Below are 18,484 nucleotides of genomic sequence, written 5' to 3'. Positions count from 1 at the left end.
AACTGATCCAAGGTCACTCAGCAGCTGCTGTGGAGGAGTGGGGAATCAAACCCAGTTCTCCCAGATTAGAGAGTGCCACTCTTAACCACTACACCAAACTGGCTCTCAAAGAGTAGGTGGTCTTCAGTTATGTTAGTCCAAAACAGTATAACTTCAACTGACATTGTGGGAGAGAGGGAAATGTTACCTTTATCTACTTCCTCCATATTATACCTGAATTATATGTCTCCCTCAGCCATCTTCTTTTTAAATTAGAAGTCCCACATATGAATAACCAGGAAAGAGGTCATGGGTTCCTAGTGGATGGTCAAAGAAAACATCTGCTCCTCATGGAGTGCTGGCAAAATATCCATGCTAGGGATTATTAGGAATTGGAATACATGCACCATTCTGATGTAGTGGTTATAGCATTGCACTAGGATTTAAGAGCCACTGGTTTCAATCCCTGCTCGCCCATGAATGCTTGCAATGTGACCTTGAGCCAATCACAAACTCTCAATTTCCAATGGAGGGGAAGCATTTAAAAGGAGCAGTCTCTTTAAATGTGATGGCCAGAATTCCATTAGGAGTTTAATCGTGCTTGTCACAACCTTGCTCCTGGCTCCACCCCCAAAGTCTCTTGGCTCCACCCCCAAAGTTCTCAGATATTTCTTTAGTCGGACCTGGCAATCTTAATTAAAACAAATAACTATCAGTATAGTTTGCATAAATCTATGGTACACCTGTATTCGGAAAACTGAGCAGTTCTTGTGGGATGCAATGTCCTTTTCAAGAGAGTGTGTCTTGATCGTGCATGCGGGGAGTCATCACAGCAATAATAAAATAAATACCACTATTGGCAAAACCGAAGAGCCAGCTGTTAGCTAGGCATGATTTATATACTGCCTTCTTTACTGCAAGTCACACGGATTGGAATACAATTCTGCTAGCTTTAAGTAAAAAGCCTGTTCTGGCTTTAGCTCAGCAAGGCGGGGGGAATCGCAGCTCTTGCGAACTCCCCAAATTGAGCAGATTGAGGGGGTCTGGGAAGCCCAGATACTTGAGGGGACTCTGGAGGGGGAGCCCTGACAGCATGGGAAATGACATTCCCAGGGATTTCATCGGTGGGCGAAGCCTGGTTCTTTGTCTATCCTGAAGCCTCACTGCGACAATCGCCTTTTTGTATGGCACTAGCTGTGTCTACCAGTAACAAAATACTTTCTTCTAATTGTTTTTCTACTTCAACTAATGGACTATACCTTGCAAGTAAGTTTACTTTGGAATGTAACCTATCAACTAAAGTCCTATTATAAAACCAAATTTGACTTTTCAAAAAGAGGGGGAGGAGGCTAAACACAAGAGAGGCTTCTAAAATTAAAAGAACAAGCTTATAACAATTGTCTTTATTTCAAGTAAAAGGAATTGGACTGAGTATATAGTTGTGGATGGATCTGGTTTAAAATTAAATAAGTGACAATTGGACTACCAACATACTATACAAAGCTTGATCAAAGGTGGAATGTGACTTTATATGAGAAAAGCTGGATTTCTGGATTTTCAACCTGGCACTCTGAACTTATTCTCTGATTTCTACTATCATACTGATTATAACAGCAGGGAAGAGGTGAATAAATCAAAAGATTTTATGACTACTATACTCTCCATAAGGCAGGGACTTGGTCTTTTAGCAGAATTGGTAAAGGAGCAGATGGGAAAATTCCTGGAGAATTGTAAAGAAATGGAAAATATGGAAAATATACAAGAACAGAGATATCAAGGAGCACAAAATCTGCCTGAGAAGCGGGCGAAAGTGAAACGACAACTGCCTGAGATTGCCTTGCGTGATGTTAAAATGAATGCAGTTTATGCACTTATGCAGAAGAAACGAAACCTACAGTTCACTGAGACAAAGAAAGGCGGGAAATAACATCGATTTGGCTCCAAAGCTCTTTGTAAAAATTCTTAGCAGTGAAAGGGGAAAATCAGTCGACTCAATTAAAATCTACAGCCTCAGAGCAAGTCCAACAACAAGGATTATGACTTGGAAGGCTTTTAGGAAGAAGAGAATATAAACTTTTACCATACAGTGGCTTGACATGAGCATAATATGGATCTGACATAAGATCTTGGAATGGATATTCTCATTTTTGAACTAGGGGATCTTCGTTTTTATTCAAACTATAAGAAGAGATTATAAGACTATTCTCTAACAGGCACAATATTATGGGACTTAATTTTGAATCCCCCCCCCTTTTTTTTGAGGGATTCTTCAAACCTAAAGCAGGATTATTTGGTTTTTTATTTTTCAAATTGAATGGGCAGCTTGTTTTGGTTTGGTGTTATTTTCTGCAAAGCTCAAAATCATAATGAAGTTTAACAATCTGTTGCTTAGAAAAGAGGGATTTTAATGACTCTAACAACTTATAAAACTTTTTAAAATTTAAATATACGCTAATTTTAGGCCAAAAAAATTAATGTTTAATTAGAATTTGGACTTTTGTAGCTAGAATTACACACACACAAACACATATATATATAAAGAAAGTGTATACATACATTTAATATTTTTGCTTTTTCTTGAATGGTTGGTGAGGAGGTGCCCTTTGTCATTCCCATGCATGGAGATGTCTGCCAATGAATTAATTCACTCTTTTTTCTTTGCTTTTCAGGGAAATAAATGAGTACAATTTGATGGGAGTGAGATGAATCTTCCCTATAGATCAAGGTTCCCCTTTCTGTTTAGTGTGAAGTTGTGGGAGCAATTGGGAATGGCTAGAGCCTTCTGAGATGAGGGCTACTGTAAAAACAGCATTCCATGGATTTGTGTTGGTTTTTTCTTCTCCTCCCTTGCTTACTTTTTCTCTTTTTGAAAATCCATCCTTTTTGTTTATTAAAGAGAGCTAACTGTTCAAGTAGATGCCTAAAATTATCAACATTTGCTAATAAGACATGAGTATCATAACTGTACCCATCTAACTCAAAAGCCTTTCATGGTTAATGAGAAGCTTGTTTTATTTTCGTTTAGCCTTGAGATTCCTTTGTAAATTAGATAGAGATGCAGCTGCTGTTGCTACATATTGAAACCTCTTGGCTAATAAGCTAGCACTGAAGACCAGAATTTGAACCTTTTTTTCCCTTCTGTTGCTTTATGTAGATTAAAGATACATATATTTGGTTTTGTATGATCACAGATATGATAGATAAGAATCTGGAATCTGCCACTAAATAGTTGGTAAAACAGGAGGATTTTACAGTAATATCAAAAGATCATAAAATATTTGTAGACTTTAAAGGTAATATCTATGTATTAATTTTGAGTACTTGCAGGTATAATGAATTATATTTTTCTTTTGTTTTTCTTGATGTAGTAATAACTGTAATCTATTCTTTTATTTTTTGTATCCTAGCCCTGATCCTTCCCCCAATTCCCTAATTTTCCCTGTTAAATTTAATAAAACTTGTTATCCAGGAAGTAAAAAAACAAAGTAGGTCAAAAAGAACCACTTGGCAATTTATTAGAGGAACTGAAGAGGCTGAGTTAGGGCCCAGGCTAGCCCAATCTTGTCAGATCTCAAAAGCTAAGCAGGTTCAGCTCTGGTTAGTACTTGGACGGGAGACCACAAAGGAAAAGTCCAATGTTGCAATGCAGAGGCAAGCAATGACAAACTACCTCTATTGCAAGCCCTAAGTTAGGGGTGTCAAACACGCAGTTTGGGGACTGAATTAGGCCCCTGAGCAACCGGCTGTCCTCTGCTTCCTTCTCTCTTTCTCTATTCCTTCTGCATCACAGCTTGCTTTGCCAGGCTTGCTCAACTGCACAGAAGCGACAGAGCAAAACCTCTGTTTTCTCCATTGGCTGAGGCTCCTCCCTTGGGGAGAAGGGGAAGAGGGAGAGCTTCTCTCAATCACACGGCAGAGCTACTGAGCCAAGCCTCTTTTCCTTCTATTCACTGAGGCTCCTCCCCCCAATGCCCTGGGGAAGGAAGGAAAGAGCCAGAGCTTCCTTTGCCCAGTTCCCTGGATCCCATGGGAGAAATACAAAAAAAGCACTTTTAAAACCAGTGAGTGCTAATGTTGTAAGGATGTTTTAATTTTTTAAAAATATAAATATTTGTGTTTGTCTATGTTCTTTATAAAATTTATATCCCTGCTACCTAATCTTAAATAGGCCCGGCCTGACATGGCTTGGCCCAACCTGACATGACCCAGCCCGACAATGTCTCGTTTATGTCAGATCTGGCCCTCATAATAAATGAGTCCGACACCCCTGCCCTAAGGGATTGGCATAGCCTGGTCAGCTACAATTTAACAGCATTTGACACACACAAGAAGGGGGGTTACGCCTCTGCCCGTTCTGTTTAACATAGAGGAGGCTAACCCTCCTCCGCATAGTTATGATCCAAACTGGAACGTGCCCCAAAACTAATTTTTCTTTAATGGCTGGGAGCTCAGAATATATACCTTCTAGCACTCAGTGCTCACATTTGTAATGTGGGAATCATAATCCTGACAACCTTTACAGGGCTGTTACAAGGGACTCATAATCCTGACAACCTTTACAGGGTTCTTGAAACAGTGTGTGCAAAGTACTCAAACTACAGCCCATAAATATGAAGCATTATTGTTATGCCTGTTATGGATGAGTCACTCAGAGAAACCAAGGACGATGGCATCGAAGAGCGTTTCAGCTTTATCAAACTGTATTCTTAAATGTACTGCATCTTCTACTCTTCCTCAACATAGACAACAGGTGAAGATTCCTGAGTTCTTGTGAGGCAGACAGTTCCAGCTCCTGAATTGTCCCTGCCTTGCTTCCCTGGGAGGCCGACAAAAGATCAGGCCCCTACCAGGTCTCCAAAATAGATTATGTCCATGTGAATTAGGAGTCCTTAATTCTATATCACATATTATTTTAGAATGTCCTTTCCTGGCCTCACAACGTAGACAGTTTTTAGCTGAATATCTCCAACACAATGTATTTACTAAAAGGAAAACTCTAACCTACTTTTTAGAAGATGTTAATCCCCACATTACTACATGTGTTGCAAATTTCTTAGTAGAAGCCTATACAATTAAATCTAATCTAGGCATACTTCTGTATTTTAATTGCTGGGTGTCTAATTTTGATTAGTATTATTGGCTGCCGTTTTAATTGATCGCTTTATGTATTGTTCTTACTATACTTCAGGCCTTCGTACCTACTTTGTGAGTCATGATTGCTTTTATGCCAATAAAGGTCTGAACTGAACTGAACTGTCTGACAACAGGTCAAGATTCCTGAGCCTTTGTGAGTCAGTCCATTTCCAGCTCCTGAATTGTCCTCGCCTTGCTTCCCTGGGAGGCTGACAAAAGATCGGGCCCCTACCAGGTCTGTCCCACCTATAATTCTGTTCTACATCTGAAGAAGGGTACTGTACACAAAAGCTTAAACCCAGACTAAAACTTTGTTGGTCTTAAAAGTGCCACTGGACTCAAACTTTGTTCTGTTGATTCCGACTAGCACAGCTACTCCACCTGCATCAGTTATACACAGTGCCCAGGGTTGTGGCAACTCCCTTTCCCTTATACCCTATCCCTGGATCACCAGATTTGGGGCTGGAGCACACAGATCCATGGCACAAATGTTGTCATTTCCCTCAATGCAAGAGGAGCATCATGCACCAGAATAAAGGCAGGGCCTTTTTTTGAGTACAAACACATAGGAATGTAGTTATGGCTGGCCTAATATGCAAATGAGTTCCTGCAAGGTTTTCTCCACAAAAAAGCCCTGTTTGAAACAATGGTGACATCAGCGGTGTGTGGCCTAATATGCAAATGAGTTCCTGCAGGGCTTTTTCTACAAAAAAAGAGCCCTGGATAAAGGTACCAGTTTAGTGTAGTGGTTGAGAGCAGTGGACTCTAATTTGCAGAGCTGGGTTTGATTCCCAACTCCTCCACATGCAGCCACCCAGGTGACCTTGAGAGCCAGGGTGGTATAGTGATAAAGAGCAGCAGACTCTAATCTGGAGAACCAGGTTTGATTCCACAATCCTCCATGTGAAGCCAGCTGGAAGACCTTGGGTCAGTCACAGTTCTTTCAGAGGTGTTCTTTCAAGAGCAGTTCTCAAAAGAGCTCTCTCAGCCCCACTTGTGGGGAGAGGAAGAGCAGGAGACTGTAAGCCACTCTGAGATTCCTGAGTGAAAGGTGGAGTAAAAACCCCATTCTTCTTCATGTGCTGGGCAAGGAGAAAGCACCACTGCTAGCAGGATAGATCCACTAGATCCAACCCAAGGTCTGCAGAGCTCAAAGCTTCTTAGCAATCAGAAGTTTAATGTTTTATATGCAGCTGGTGCAATGCCTGTTATTATCAGAGAAACAAATGCCCCACTACGCCTGGTAGTTTTATTGGGAACCAGAACCAAAGTTCCTGCTCCGAGGATCTTATTCAATTTGACACAAGAACGGCAGCAAATGGAGGGAGGAGACAGATCAATGGATGTGCATTCATTTCATGTGCATGTGTTTATGCTCAGTTTTAGTGCAGTAAGGGCTTTATGCAAAAGGTGAGGTTTTAGGGGGATCAAAAGAGTCAAGAGGGGGACCAATGCAAGGTGTTGGGGCAGTTCTGTGCATAAGGCAGTCTCATCACTGGGACAAACAGACACAAGGGCAGAGACAAATGGAATATGACAGAGATCCGACACTCGCAGGGCTGGCCAGAGACTATCTGGTGCCCTAGGCAAAGCTAACTTCTGGTGCCCCCAGCTTGAGAGTTTTAATTTGCAGGATCTTCTAAGGCTTCTGTGCCCTAGAAAGGTTTTGCCTATTTTCTTATTAAATAGGAAAAATCCAGGAAATGGATCCCTAAGTTATTCAAACTGAGTCCAGTGGCAACTTTAAGACCAATTGAAGGTATAAGCTTTTGTGTGCATGCGCACTTCTACAGATTCTCCTAAATAAGTACAGAATAAGGAGGAGAACTGAGAATTGAGACTGTGAGCAAAAGCAACAACTGCTGAAATATATATGTCAGTCCAATTAAAACCATTCACTTTGCACAATCCTAGCTTCCAGTCATATTACTTTAAGGAAAATACCAATTCAAATTACTTTTAGTCCAAACCATGTTCTTCCTATCCAAAGTTTGCCTGGGCAAAGGAAGCTCTGTCTCTTTCCCTCCCTCCCCAGGGGATGAGGAGGGGTGGAGCCACAGCCAATAGAAGGAAAAGGGGCTTTGATCTGTAGCTCTTGTGCAATTGAGCAAGCCTGGCAAAGCAAGCTGTGACATAGAAGGAAGCAAGAGAGAGGGAGAGGAAAGCAGACTTGCACACGGGCCTGATAGGAACCCTCTGGGGGCCTGATCCACCCGCCGGGCCAAATATTTGACACCCCTGATTTATACCCTGCTTTTCTCTCCCCAATGTGGAGCTGAAAGCTGTTAATAACCTTGTTTTCTCCTCCTCCATTTTATGATCCTCACAGCTACAACCCTGTGAGGTAAGCAAGGCTGAGAGAGAGGGACAGGCTCAAGTTCATTCAGCAAACATCCACGGCAGAGATGAGCGAGGATATGAACATCAGTCTCCCAGATCCGAATCCGAAAGTTCATTCACTATACCACCCTGACTGTATAAGCCACCAGACCTCCTTACATAGAGCGCTACCAACTCTGGGACATAAAATTCCTGCAGCTTTTGGGGGCGGAGATCAAGGAGGGAGGGGTTTGGGGAGGAGAGAAGATTTATACCGCACCCTCCACTACCTGAAGGAGTCTCAGAGTGGCTTACAATCTCCTTTGCCTTTTCACAACAGATACCCTGTGAGGTAGGTCAGGCTGAGAGAGCTCTGACAGAAACTGCTCTTGAGCAGAACAGCTCTGAGAGAACTTGTGACTGATTCAAGGTCACATCAGCAGCTGAACCCAGAGGTGTGGGGAATCGAACCCGGTTCTCCAAGATAAGAGTCCGCACACTTAACCACTACACCAAACTGGCTCTCCTTAGTACAATGCCACAGAACCCACCCTCCAAAGCAGCCATTTTCTCCAGGGGAGCTGGAGGCTGGCAGTCCTACTCCCATACGCTTTCATAAGCAAACATCACTTGGAAACATGATTTATGTTGAAAGATATATCTTCCCTGCAGCTACAGTTTCCTTTCTACATATAGCTCATTTAAGAGAATCATGACAAAGGTGACTAATGAACACACCAGATGCTTAGCTAATTGCTTGTCAGGAGGTGCCCTGACCCAGTTCTGTAGCAACTCTGATGCAGAACTGAAGTGCTGGTATTGAGATATCCAGTTAGGTGATTTAAAACGAATGTGACCGCATGCACCAGACTGCAGGAAAATTGGATCCAGATTTGCAGGGCTTTTTTTTTTCAACAGGAACGCAATTCTGGCTGGCTTGGCTCCAGGGGTGTGTGGCCTAATATGCAAATCAGTTCCTGCTGGGCTTTTCCCACAAAAAAGCCCTGTGTGAAACAATGGTGATGTCAGGGGGTGTGGTCTAATATGCAAATGAATTGCTGCTGGGCTTTTTCCACAAAGCCCTGCAGATTTCTAAACTTAAAAGTGGTGTGGAGAAACTGGATAGCCCACCTGATAGCCAAGCTAGGCTTCCTCACATTCTAGCCACTACACCTCCTCTTACAACTTATCAGTTATGCATAAAGCAATTACAATTAGAAGACAAAAACTGCAGATTTATACCCCGCACTCCTCTCTGAATCAGAGAGGCTTACAATCTCCTACTTCTCCCCCAACAACAGACACCTGTGAGGTGGGTGGGGCTGAGAGGGCACTCACAGCAGCTGCCCTTTCGAGGACAACTCCTGCGATAGCTATGGCTAACCCAACCACTTGAGTTATCGGGATCCAATTTTCCTGCAATCTGGGGCATGTGGTCACATCCATTTTAAACCACATAACTAGATATCTCAATACCAGCGCTTCAGTTCTGCATCAGAGTTGCTACAAAATTGGGTCAGGGCACCTCCTGACAAGCCAGTTTGGTGTAGTGGTTAGCTATGGCTGACCCAAGGCCATTCCAGCAGCTTGAAGTGGAAGAGTTGGGAATCAAATCCGGTTCTCCCAGACAAGAGTCTGCACACTTAACTGCTACACCAAACTGGCTGGGATGAGGGAGTGGAAAGTCTTTCTGCTCTTTCAGAAGGGGAAAGGCCTTGACTAGTGTGAGGGATTATACTTCTGAGTCTCTCTTTTTGTATTTTATAGGTTTGTGTCTGCATCTGGAAGTGATGGTGACTTCTGATGACTGACCCATACTAGGGGCCTGGAGGATATTCAAAGCAGTGGCTGAATAAAGCCTGCCTCTGTCCTCCCGACTGCTGCTATTCCAAAGAGGTCTTCCTTCCAAGTACTTGCCAGAGATGACCCTGCTTAGCTTTCAAAATCTGATGAGAGTTTGCCTGGGCAGCCAGGTTAGGGCATTGTTCTGAGTCTCTTGATCTCTTTGAGCAGATACTCCCTTTCTGACTTTTCCTTTAAAAGAGTCTTATTCCAGTGGGGGCAATTTCCAGTCCCATTGTCTACCTGCATAGTAGTATCTTTTCTCCCCCCCCACCCCAGAACTGTCCTTTACCTCCTTGAAGAAGGGCTCCCCTGTCCTGGTCAACAGAGGGAACACAATGATGCGTTCATTGCCAGCTGTGGAAGCACACAAGGATACAAGAAGAGACTGGATTTGGACCCCACCCTCAGGGCAGTTTACAACCTCCTTCCTTTCTGTTCCCCGCAACAGATACCCTGTGAGGTAGGTGGGGCTGAGAGAGCTCTGAGAGAACTGCTCTGAAGAAAGCAGCTCTTTCAAGAACTGTGACTGACCTAAGGTCACTCTGCAGGTGCACATGGAGTGGGGAATGAAACCCGGTTCTCCCAGATTAGAGTCCGCGCACTTAACCACAACACCAAACTGGTTCTCAAGAGTCAAACCTTGACTCAGGGTCATAGTTGACAGGGCCTGCCCTAGACTGTCTAGCACCCTACGCAAGGTGAATTTCTGACGCCCCCCCTTACACTGATGACATCACGGAGTCACATGGGGGCTGCCCAATTTGGCACCCACAGAATGCCAGCACCCTAGGAAATTGCCTAGTTTGCCTAGTGGCAGAGCCAACCCTGATAGTTGTTCCCTTTGACTGGTGTTCATCCTTCAGGATCTCAAGAGCTTCATAGAATCATACAGTTGGAAGGGACCTCCAAGGTCATTTAGTCCAACACCCTACACAATGCAGGAAACTCACAAATACTTCCTTTCCCAGACCCAGTGACCCCTGCTCCCCGCCCTGAAAATGGCAAAAAAAACCCCCTCCAGGGCCCCCATTGACTTGTTCTGCACACCTGTTCAGCATCCCAGCATCAGCTTTCATGATTGTGCCTTGAGATCCCCCCCCCCGCCTTGCCATGTATGAATTGCCAAAAGGAGAGAGCATCAGCCTCTGCCAAGGACGACGCGCACCTCCTTTCCCCGCACCCTCCACCCGCTACTGCAGCAGCGAGCTCTAGCAAAAGGGGCGTGTCGCCCTTTCCGATCCCTTTGAAGAGCAGAGGCCGGGGGGCGTGGCGTGGGCGTGAGAACTCGCCGCCCCCGCCGAGCTTCTTTGAATCCAATTGGCGAGAGGGCGGAGCGAGGATGGGCGTGGCTAATAGCGACGGTCTTCCCCCCCTCCCTCCTCGGTTCGTCTGTCTCCCCCCCCTTCTTTTTCTTTACGTCTCCTTCTAGAGGGAGGCGGTTACCATGGCGATGACGTCAAGCTCGGCGGGTATGGGAAGCGAGGCGGGGGGGAAGGAGCGGGCCTGAGCGAGCCGTGAGGAGGAGGAGGAGGAGAGGAAAACATGGCGGCGGGAGCTGCCGCCGCCGCTGCTGCTGCAGGAGCACCGGAGGAAGCGGCGGGGCCGCAGCGGGCGGTGGCGGCGGCGCTGAGGAGACCCTGAGCGGGGGAAGGCGCGCGGGGCCGAGGGAGGGAGGGAGGCGGCGGCGGAGCTCATGTGCGGCGGGGGCGGCGCCACCCCACCCGCAGAAGGCACCTCAGGCGGGACCCGCCTCCGCCGAGCCGGCTCCGGGGCGGCCGAGTGAAGGTGAAGGGAGACGACGACGAGGAGGAGGAAGAGGTGGCCGGCGAGGGCTGAGGAGGCGGCGGCACCATGAAGTTCGCCGAGCACCTCTCCGCGCACATCACCCCGGAGTGGCGGAAGCAGTACATCCAGTATGAGGTGAAGGAGAAGAAGCGGCCGTGGGGAGAAGGGGCGAGGGGAGGAGGGGGGGGGTCCATAAGCCTCGAGCCTGAGGCGAGGAATGAGCGGGCTGTGGGCGGAGGGGGATGCTCCTGTGTTGGGAGGCAAAGCGGCCAGGAACGGAGCGGGTGGTTGTGGAGGAGGGGGTGGGGGAAAGAGGAGAAATGAATGCAAAACCTCCTCTTTCCGCCCCCGGGGTTCCTCCTTTTGGGGCAGGGGGCCGCGGACCCTTCCTCGGCTCGTGCCTCCAGCTCCTCCTGGCGCCGCAGTCTCCTGTCACCCGGCTGGGATCTATCAGCTCGGGTCCCTCCCATCTCTCCCTTTCTCTCGTTGTTGTTGTTGTTGATGTTGTTCTACTGGTCCCCTCCGCCTGCATTCATCCAAGTTTGCGATGCTGTAAGTTAACGATGCAGCGGCTCTTGTAAGAAACCCGGGACCGGTTTCGCACTAGACCTTTAATCCAGGTTTAGCGCTGTCCCCCCAAACGGACATTCCACACTAGAATCAGTGAATCAGAGAAACCAACTCTGTGATTCTAGTGCAGAATTTCAGCTTGGGGGACAGGGCTAAACCAGCATTAAGGGTCTAGTGTGAAATTGGTCCCTGTTAAACTGTCCCCAGGATTTTTGCTAGCTGCCTCTTCCACCAGATTTCTTTAAAAATGCCCCCCCCACCCCCCAGCAATGCTTGGTGCTCTGTTTTTGGGAAAATATGATCTGGGGTGCAGTGGGTGTGCTTGTCCTGAGCCTCTGCCCTTCCCCAAACCGAGCTGTGCTTCTTTCTTTGTTGTAGGCTCAAGTCAGATTTTTTTTTCTATTGGATTGTGTGTGTGTTAATGGATTCAAGGTCCCTTCATTGGCATACCATTGTTACCAAAGGGCAGGGAGCAAAAATGCAACTGCAAAGATTATCTGTCAGGCACAGGGTAGGAAAGCTAGGTGGCATACTATCCCTGGGTTACTCATGCACTCTTGTTTCTGACACTTGGATTTTCTGGATTAATTGTTCATTGCTTGCCACATTCTTAATTAGGAGTCTGGTTTCTGTAGTCTGGTACTTTGCTGCCTCTTCTGAAAGCAGGGCTGCTTAGGATCAGAGTGGGCATGCAGACAAAGAATCCATCATCTCTCTCCCTCACAAACATCATGGGAAAACAAATAATGTGGGTTTCCCCCGTTTCAGTGGGTCCCCAGGATTTTGTTCTCCTTTTCTGTGCCCCACACACTTCTCAGCCATTGTGCTTAAAATGCAGTTTTTGAGGATTGTGAAAGGAGATTTTTTTTTTTAACATTCCCAGAGAGAGAGAGAGAAAGCTTGTCTGCTCTGTGGTTTGAGTGTTCACAGTTTCCTCCTGGGTCTTTCTCTGGGTTGGATGAATTTAGTTTTTCTTTAATTTGGAGGTCTTGCATTACTAGTTTTATCTTCCTTCTGTCCACACTTTATGTTGCAGTCCTGATCCTTTGCTCTGCTGTGTCCCTTTGAAGCTCCTGCAAACATACTCTTCCATTTTTCATGGACTAATGTTGCAGGTGCCCCCCCCCTGCAGTTCTTAGCTTATGTGCACATCTTAGAGATTCCAAATGTCTTCTGTTTTTGTGAATCAGAATTGTCATTTGGTCCTGTTGTTTGGGAGTGACCATAAATGGCTGTTCTGCCTGAAGCATTTTTTTAACCAGCTTGGACCCTTTCTATGATGGTTCCTGTTGCTCCTTAGATTTTTTCCTTTTACAATTCCCATGTTGCCTATGCATGCATTGTTTTAATGCCCCTATAATATGAATAGTTTCTGAGGGAAGCTTTTTTTGTGTGTATTTGGAAAAAACAATTGTCTGTTTCAAGTAAGAGAGATAATAGAAACTATGCCTAATTATGGATAGGAATTTTGTTATCTCCAGATGTCTTAAGAACCATGTCTAAAATTAAAATTGCTGTTAGTGACTTTTTAAAATTAGGTGATCTGATTCACTGTTGATCTGTCATCCCCCCCCCTCAAAACTTGGCTTTGTGTTGTGTGTCCTTAAGAAAAAAGAAAAGCTCAAGAAAAACACCTGATGAGTATTAAGGGAAAGTTAATGAGAGTTTGCTGTGTGCAAAATTTGAGTTTTATTGAGAGCAGATTTTGTATTTGCCATTATTGCTTAGTATTTCAGGAATTTTCATTTAGCTTTCTCTAGATGGGCACTCTAGTTAAGTCTGTGTCTTCTAAGTCTATAAGGAGCAGCCTGATTTTTTGTTGTTGTTGCTGCCATTGGAAAGTAGAGAACAGAAATGCTGTAAAAGCTTTATTTTATTAAGGAATAGTACTGATACTTTGATGTCAACAATGCATTTGTAGCAAATGAGGTAGATGCTTATGGAAGAAAGTGAGGTAGATGCTTATGGAAGAAGGGGTTGGAACACTTTCCCTATGAAGAAAGGTTAAAATGCTTAGGGCTCTTTAGCTTGGAGATATGTTGACTGAGGAGTGACATGATAGAGGTTTACAAGATTATGCCTGGAATAGAGAAGGAGCAGTCCGGTTAGAATGGATAAAAAGAAGTACTTCTTCACCCAATGGGTGATCAACACATGGAATTCACTGTCACAGGAGGTGGTGGCTGCTACAAGCATAGCCAGCTTCAAGAGAGGATTGGCTTAACATATGGAGCAGAGGTCCATCAGTGGCTATTAGCCACAGCGTATTGTTGGAACTCTGTGTCTGGGGCAAGTGATGCTCTGTATTCTTGGTGCTTGGGAGGGGCAACAAGGTGAGGGCTTCTGGTGTCCTGGACCTACTGATGGCACCTGGATTTTTTTGGCCACTGTGTGACACAGAGTGTAGGACTGGATGGGCCATTGGCCTGATCCAACATGACTTCTCTTATGTTCTTATGTACATTTCACAAATAGGGATTATTCTTAGGCAGTTGCATGTTCTTAGTTTACGACATCCATAGGTAAAAATTATTCAAAGGGTGGTAATAAGGGTGTGTTTTGCTGTTTTTGGGATGGTCTTTTTGTCAGTCTAGAGACCCAGCTAAATGTTGCTTAATGTGGCAGTAGTTTTCAGCACCACTGCCAGTTCTCTGCATACAGTAGCCTGGAATCTCTCTCTCTCTCTCTCTTTTTTAGCACCTCACTGAGCAAGTGGCCTCTGTACTTTTGGCATAACTGCCTCTATGAAGGAAGTTATTAGAAATAGGAATGAGGAATAGAATTCAGAACTAAAAATATTTTTCTTGTTCATAATAATTCTGCCATCAAAATACAAATTTACATGCAGTAGGATGTATTCTTTTAGTGTCCTAGTTTTCCTGAAGGGAAGATAGTGGGTCAGTGCTTGAATTGATGCTTCCAAGTTCCTGTTTGCAATGCTTCCCCTTTTTTGGGGGGGGCAGGAAGAGGGTTGGCCTAGTAATTGCCAGTTGCTGATCTGCTTTTTAGAAATTTCTGGGTTCTGTGGTTTGGTACTTAGCATAGTAAACATATTAAAGGAGGTCCCAGCTGTTTCTTTTTTAAACAAAATCAGAAACTAATTTTATCATAGAAGTCCTTTACAAAGAAAAGAACATTGGTATTTAATATGTCTCTTCAAGTGCTTCAAACACAAAAAAATGGTTGTAAGGCTTGTTAATAATTTTCCTGTTCGAAGTACTCAGACTGCTGTGCAACAGTAGTCCAGATTTTCTTCCACAGAAAACTTTGTTTGTTTTACACATTTTGCTCATAGTTCCGTGTTTTGTTTATTGCTATTGTCATGGAAAGGAGTATCTAGTCCAACATTCAACGTTCTATTTTACACAGAGACCAAGATGCCCCCAGATGTCCTACAAACAGAGCATGGAATCCAAAACCTCCTTGTGTTGTTGCCTCCTCCAGCACTGGTATTTATAGGGTAGCTGCCTGTGAATTTTCCATTTAGTTATCATGACAAATGGCCACTAATGGGCCTGTCATTCATGAATTTGTCTAATTCACCCTTAAAGCCAACTCAATTGTTGGTCATCACTATATCTTGTAGCAGCAATTTCCACAAGTCAGCTAGTCTTTGTCTATCATGCTTCTGTTGCCAGTCAACCGGATTCCCATGAGTTCTAGTATTATGAGAGAAGGAAAAAAATCCATCAGTTGTCTTTTCTGTATGCATAATTTTATGAACTACTAATTACATTCACCCTGCAGTCATCTTTGCTCTAAAATAAAAAGCTCAGATTCTTTAGGCTTTATTTGACGTCATGATGCCCCAAACCCTTGATAGATTTGCTTGCAGTTTTCAGAACATCTTTGGGACCAGTATTATCTTTTGAACCATGATGACCAAAATGGTGCACAGTATTCCAAATACAGCTGTGCCATAGATCTTCACAAGGGGATTTTGATACTGGCTGTTTTGTTTTAAATCCCTGTCTTAAAAATCTCTACCAGAGAATGCACCTTTTAGTTGCTGCTGCACACTGAACCTGCATTTTTCACTGAACTATCCACCATGCCTCCAAGATCTCTTTCTTGGTGTGTTTATGTTAGATTTTTTTTGCCTCAATATGCCTCAATATGCATCACACCCATGTGAAACATTTGCTGTGTTAACGGCTGTTCCTGTTTGGGAGACATCTATACAATCTTTTCTGGTTCTCACCACTTTTAATAATCACTGACACATGGGAGGGGAGTAGAATCCAGGAGTCTTTGTTGACTGTTATAGGTACAGCTCCAACTTCCTGAGATGTAGCTCCCCTAGTTCTCCATTCAAGAGGCTTGGCAAAATGTGGCAGGAATCCCAGAAATGTGAGAGTGGTTTCTTGTTTTGAATTATGCTATTGCCTCACATATGTTGGCATTCAGATAGCAATCAGAGGAGTTTATGTTGACCATGGATACCTTGATCTACGCCTAATGAGGTTGTCTCTGCATGAAAATTTATATTATTCCTGTGCTGTTGTCCTGGAACTCAACAAAATCAAAGCTGTGAGGCCCTTTGAGTGAGTTTAGTTTTGGATTTAAGGCAGGCAATGCCTAGTTTAGTCCCTGGTTTCCATCAAGAATATAGTGCCATAATCTGAAAGGAATTAGAATGCATTTCATTGGCCAGTGAGTAATCATCATACTTCAGAGTTCAGGGTCTTCTAGATAAGAGGGAAACAGCTGGCATCAAAATCCCCTTGTATAGATAGATTTAATTCCCAAAACCAATTGAGTCTTACTCTATATTTAATGTTGACCCTCTGTGTTCTGTTTTTCGTTGGGATGGTGACATTTGATTTCCAGAGCTAGTATGGTGGCAGGGAATATTCAGAAACTAAACGATCTTCAGTCAGTCTTTTGTTAGAAAAGCTAAATTTTTTTTTGACTATTATTAATACCTTGCACAGAGCTAGGTTGAGGAATGGGTAGATGTACCAGGCAACAGGGATGTGAAAAAAACGGAGACCAGGGGTGATGATGAAAGGGTGTGGAGTGTGCACACAATTAAGGAAGAAAGGGTGGAGAATGAAAAGAGGAAAGGCTGAGGAGGTAGGGAGCTTCAGCATGTGAGAACTGTGAAGAAACCTGTTACACATTGGCTTCTGTGGGTGCTTCTAGGAAAGGGAGAAAATGCTCTCTGCCCACTTTCTCTGCCTCATCTATAATTTTATAAATGTCTGTCTTGTCTTCCCTTAGACATCTTTTTTGTACACTGAAAAAGTGCCATATTCTCCACCCTTTTTGCATAGCAAAGATGGTCTAACCCCATAACCATCTTGCTTGCCCTTCTTTGTACTTTTCCCAGCTCTTTAGTAACTTTTTTGAGGTGTGGTGACCAGAACTGCATACAGTATTCCAAATGAGGCCTCACTATAGCTCTATACAAGGGTATTACAATATTGGCTATTATATTTTTAACCCCTTTCCCAATAGTTCTTAGCAAGGAATTTGCCCTTTTCACTTCTGCCACACACTGGGCCAGTATTTTCATTGGGCGTTTTCGCACTCACCTTCAAGTGGTGCGACCACCCTCCTCAAGCCGGCGGATCTGCAGGGATTTCGCACCAGAAGCGCCGGTGCACCCAAAAGAGCCGGCGACTTCCGTCGCGAAACCAGCTCAAACGTTTTCCTGCTGCTTGGCGGTTTCCGTTTGAGCTGGTTTCGCAACGGAAGTCGCCGGCTCTTTTGGGTGCGCCGGCGCTTCTGGTGCGAAATCCCTGCAGATCCCTGCAGATCCGCCGGCGTGAAGAGGGTGGTCGCACCACTTGAAGGTCAGTGCGAAAACGCCCATTGAGTTTTCCATAATCCCACCAAGATCTCTTTCAATCTCAGTCGCAGCCAGTTCAGCATTAATTTTTGTTCCAGTGGGCATCACAGCCATGTTGAGCTTCATTTGCCATGAGTTGGCCACAGTATGAAACAGTATGCTGGGCTAGATGAACTACTATTGTGACCCAGCAGACACCACTTAGTTCTTATGCTCCCTCTTCTCATCCTTCCAAGATACAGTTGCCATAGATTATGTGTATATATACCTTGATTGTCTGTTAACAGGAAGCTTCTGGGAAAGTCAAAAAGTGTTTGGAATTTCAGGCTGCCGACTAATAAGATAATTTTAGTTGCGGTTGCCTGGACTGAAAGTGTGTTACTTGTTTGTTCAGTTTGAAATTGTGCCCCATTCTTTCCTCAGGGAGCTAAGTCTAGCATGCGTCAGGCTGCCAGCCATTCTTGTTCAGATAATGGACATGCCAAAGTCTGCTTAGCTGAGAGCTGGTGCTACACAAGATACCTTTGGAAATGCCAAATGCTTAAAGGGACAGAGTAGACATTATGATAGCAGAGCTATGGACAGAATTGTATCTAGTGCTGAATCCTTCTGAAGCTACAGGGAGGAGTAACTGAAAAGCACAGCATGGACAGGCTAAACTTGTACTTTCCCACCTACCAAACGTTTTAGAAGTAAGTCCTTTCCCCTCCACTGAAAAGTCTAAGATATACCTTTCGAATAGAGTATTAACGTTCCAAACATGTTGGGCCATTTTTGAAAATAAAGCTACTGGAGCTTTGGATGTTTTCCTCCAGGTTCAGGCTGGAGAGTAAGGTAGCACGAAGGTACAAGATATGTAGAATTACAGCTGCCAACTAAGTAACGTTTATTTGATTACGGTATCTTTTCACTGATTGCCTACAGACAAGGCTTTTTTTGGTTGCAGGAACTTCTTTGCATATTAGGCCACATCCCCTGATGTAGCCAGTCCTGCTGGAGCTTACAGTAGGCCCTGTAAGTTGTTGGAGGATTGGCTACAACGGGGTGTGTGGCCTAATA

At 44.4% G+C, this 18,484-nt stretch overlaps 1 protein-coding gene across 1 annotated transcript in view; it reads left to right on the top strand.

The window, feature by feature from the left end:
- Positions 1 to 11,066: 11,066 nt before the first annotated feature.
- The window catches only part of XPR1 (xenotropic and polytropic retrovirus receptor 1), a 174,376-nt gene continuing 166,958 nt past the window's right edge, over positions 11,067 to 18,484 (top strand). Inside the window, exon 1 of the mRNA XM_060232604.1 lies at positions 11,067 to 11,196. Within this exon, the coding sequence (XP_060088587.1) occupies positions 11,128 to 11,196 (69 nt within the window). The 5' untranslated portion in view covers positions 11,067 to 11,127. The remainder of the gene's footprint in view (positions 11,197 to 18,484) is intronic.

Source organism: Heteronotia binoei, chromosome 2 (genome assembly GCF_032191835.1).
Source record: "Heteronotia binoei isolate CCM8104 ecotype False Entrance Well chromosome 2, APGP_CSIRO_Hbin_v1, whole genome shotgun sequence".
NCBI lineage: Eukaryota > Metazoa > Chordata > Lepidosauria > Squamata > Gekkonidae > Heteronotia > Heteronotia binoei.
This window is presented reverse-complemented; position numbering and strand designations above follow the sequence as displayed.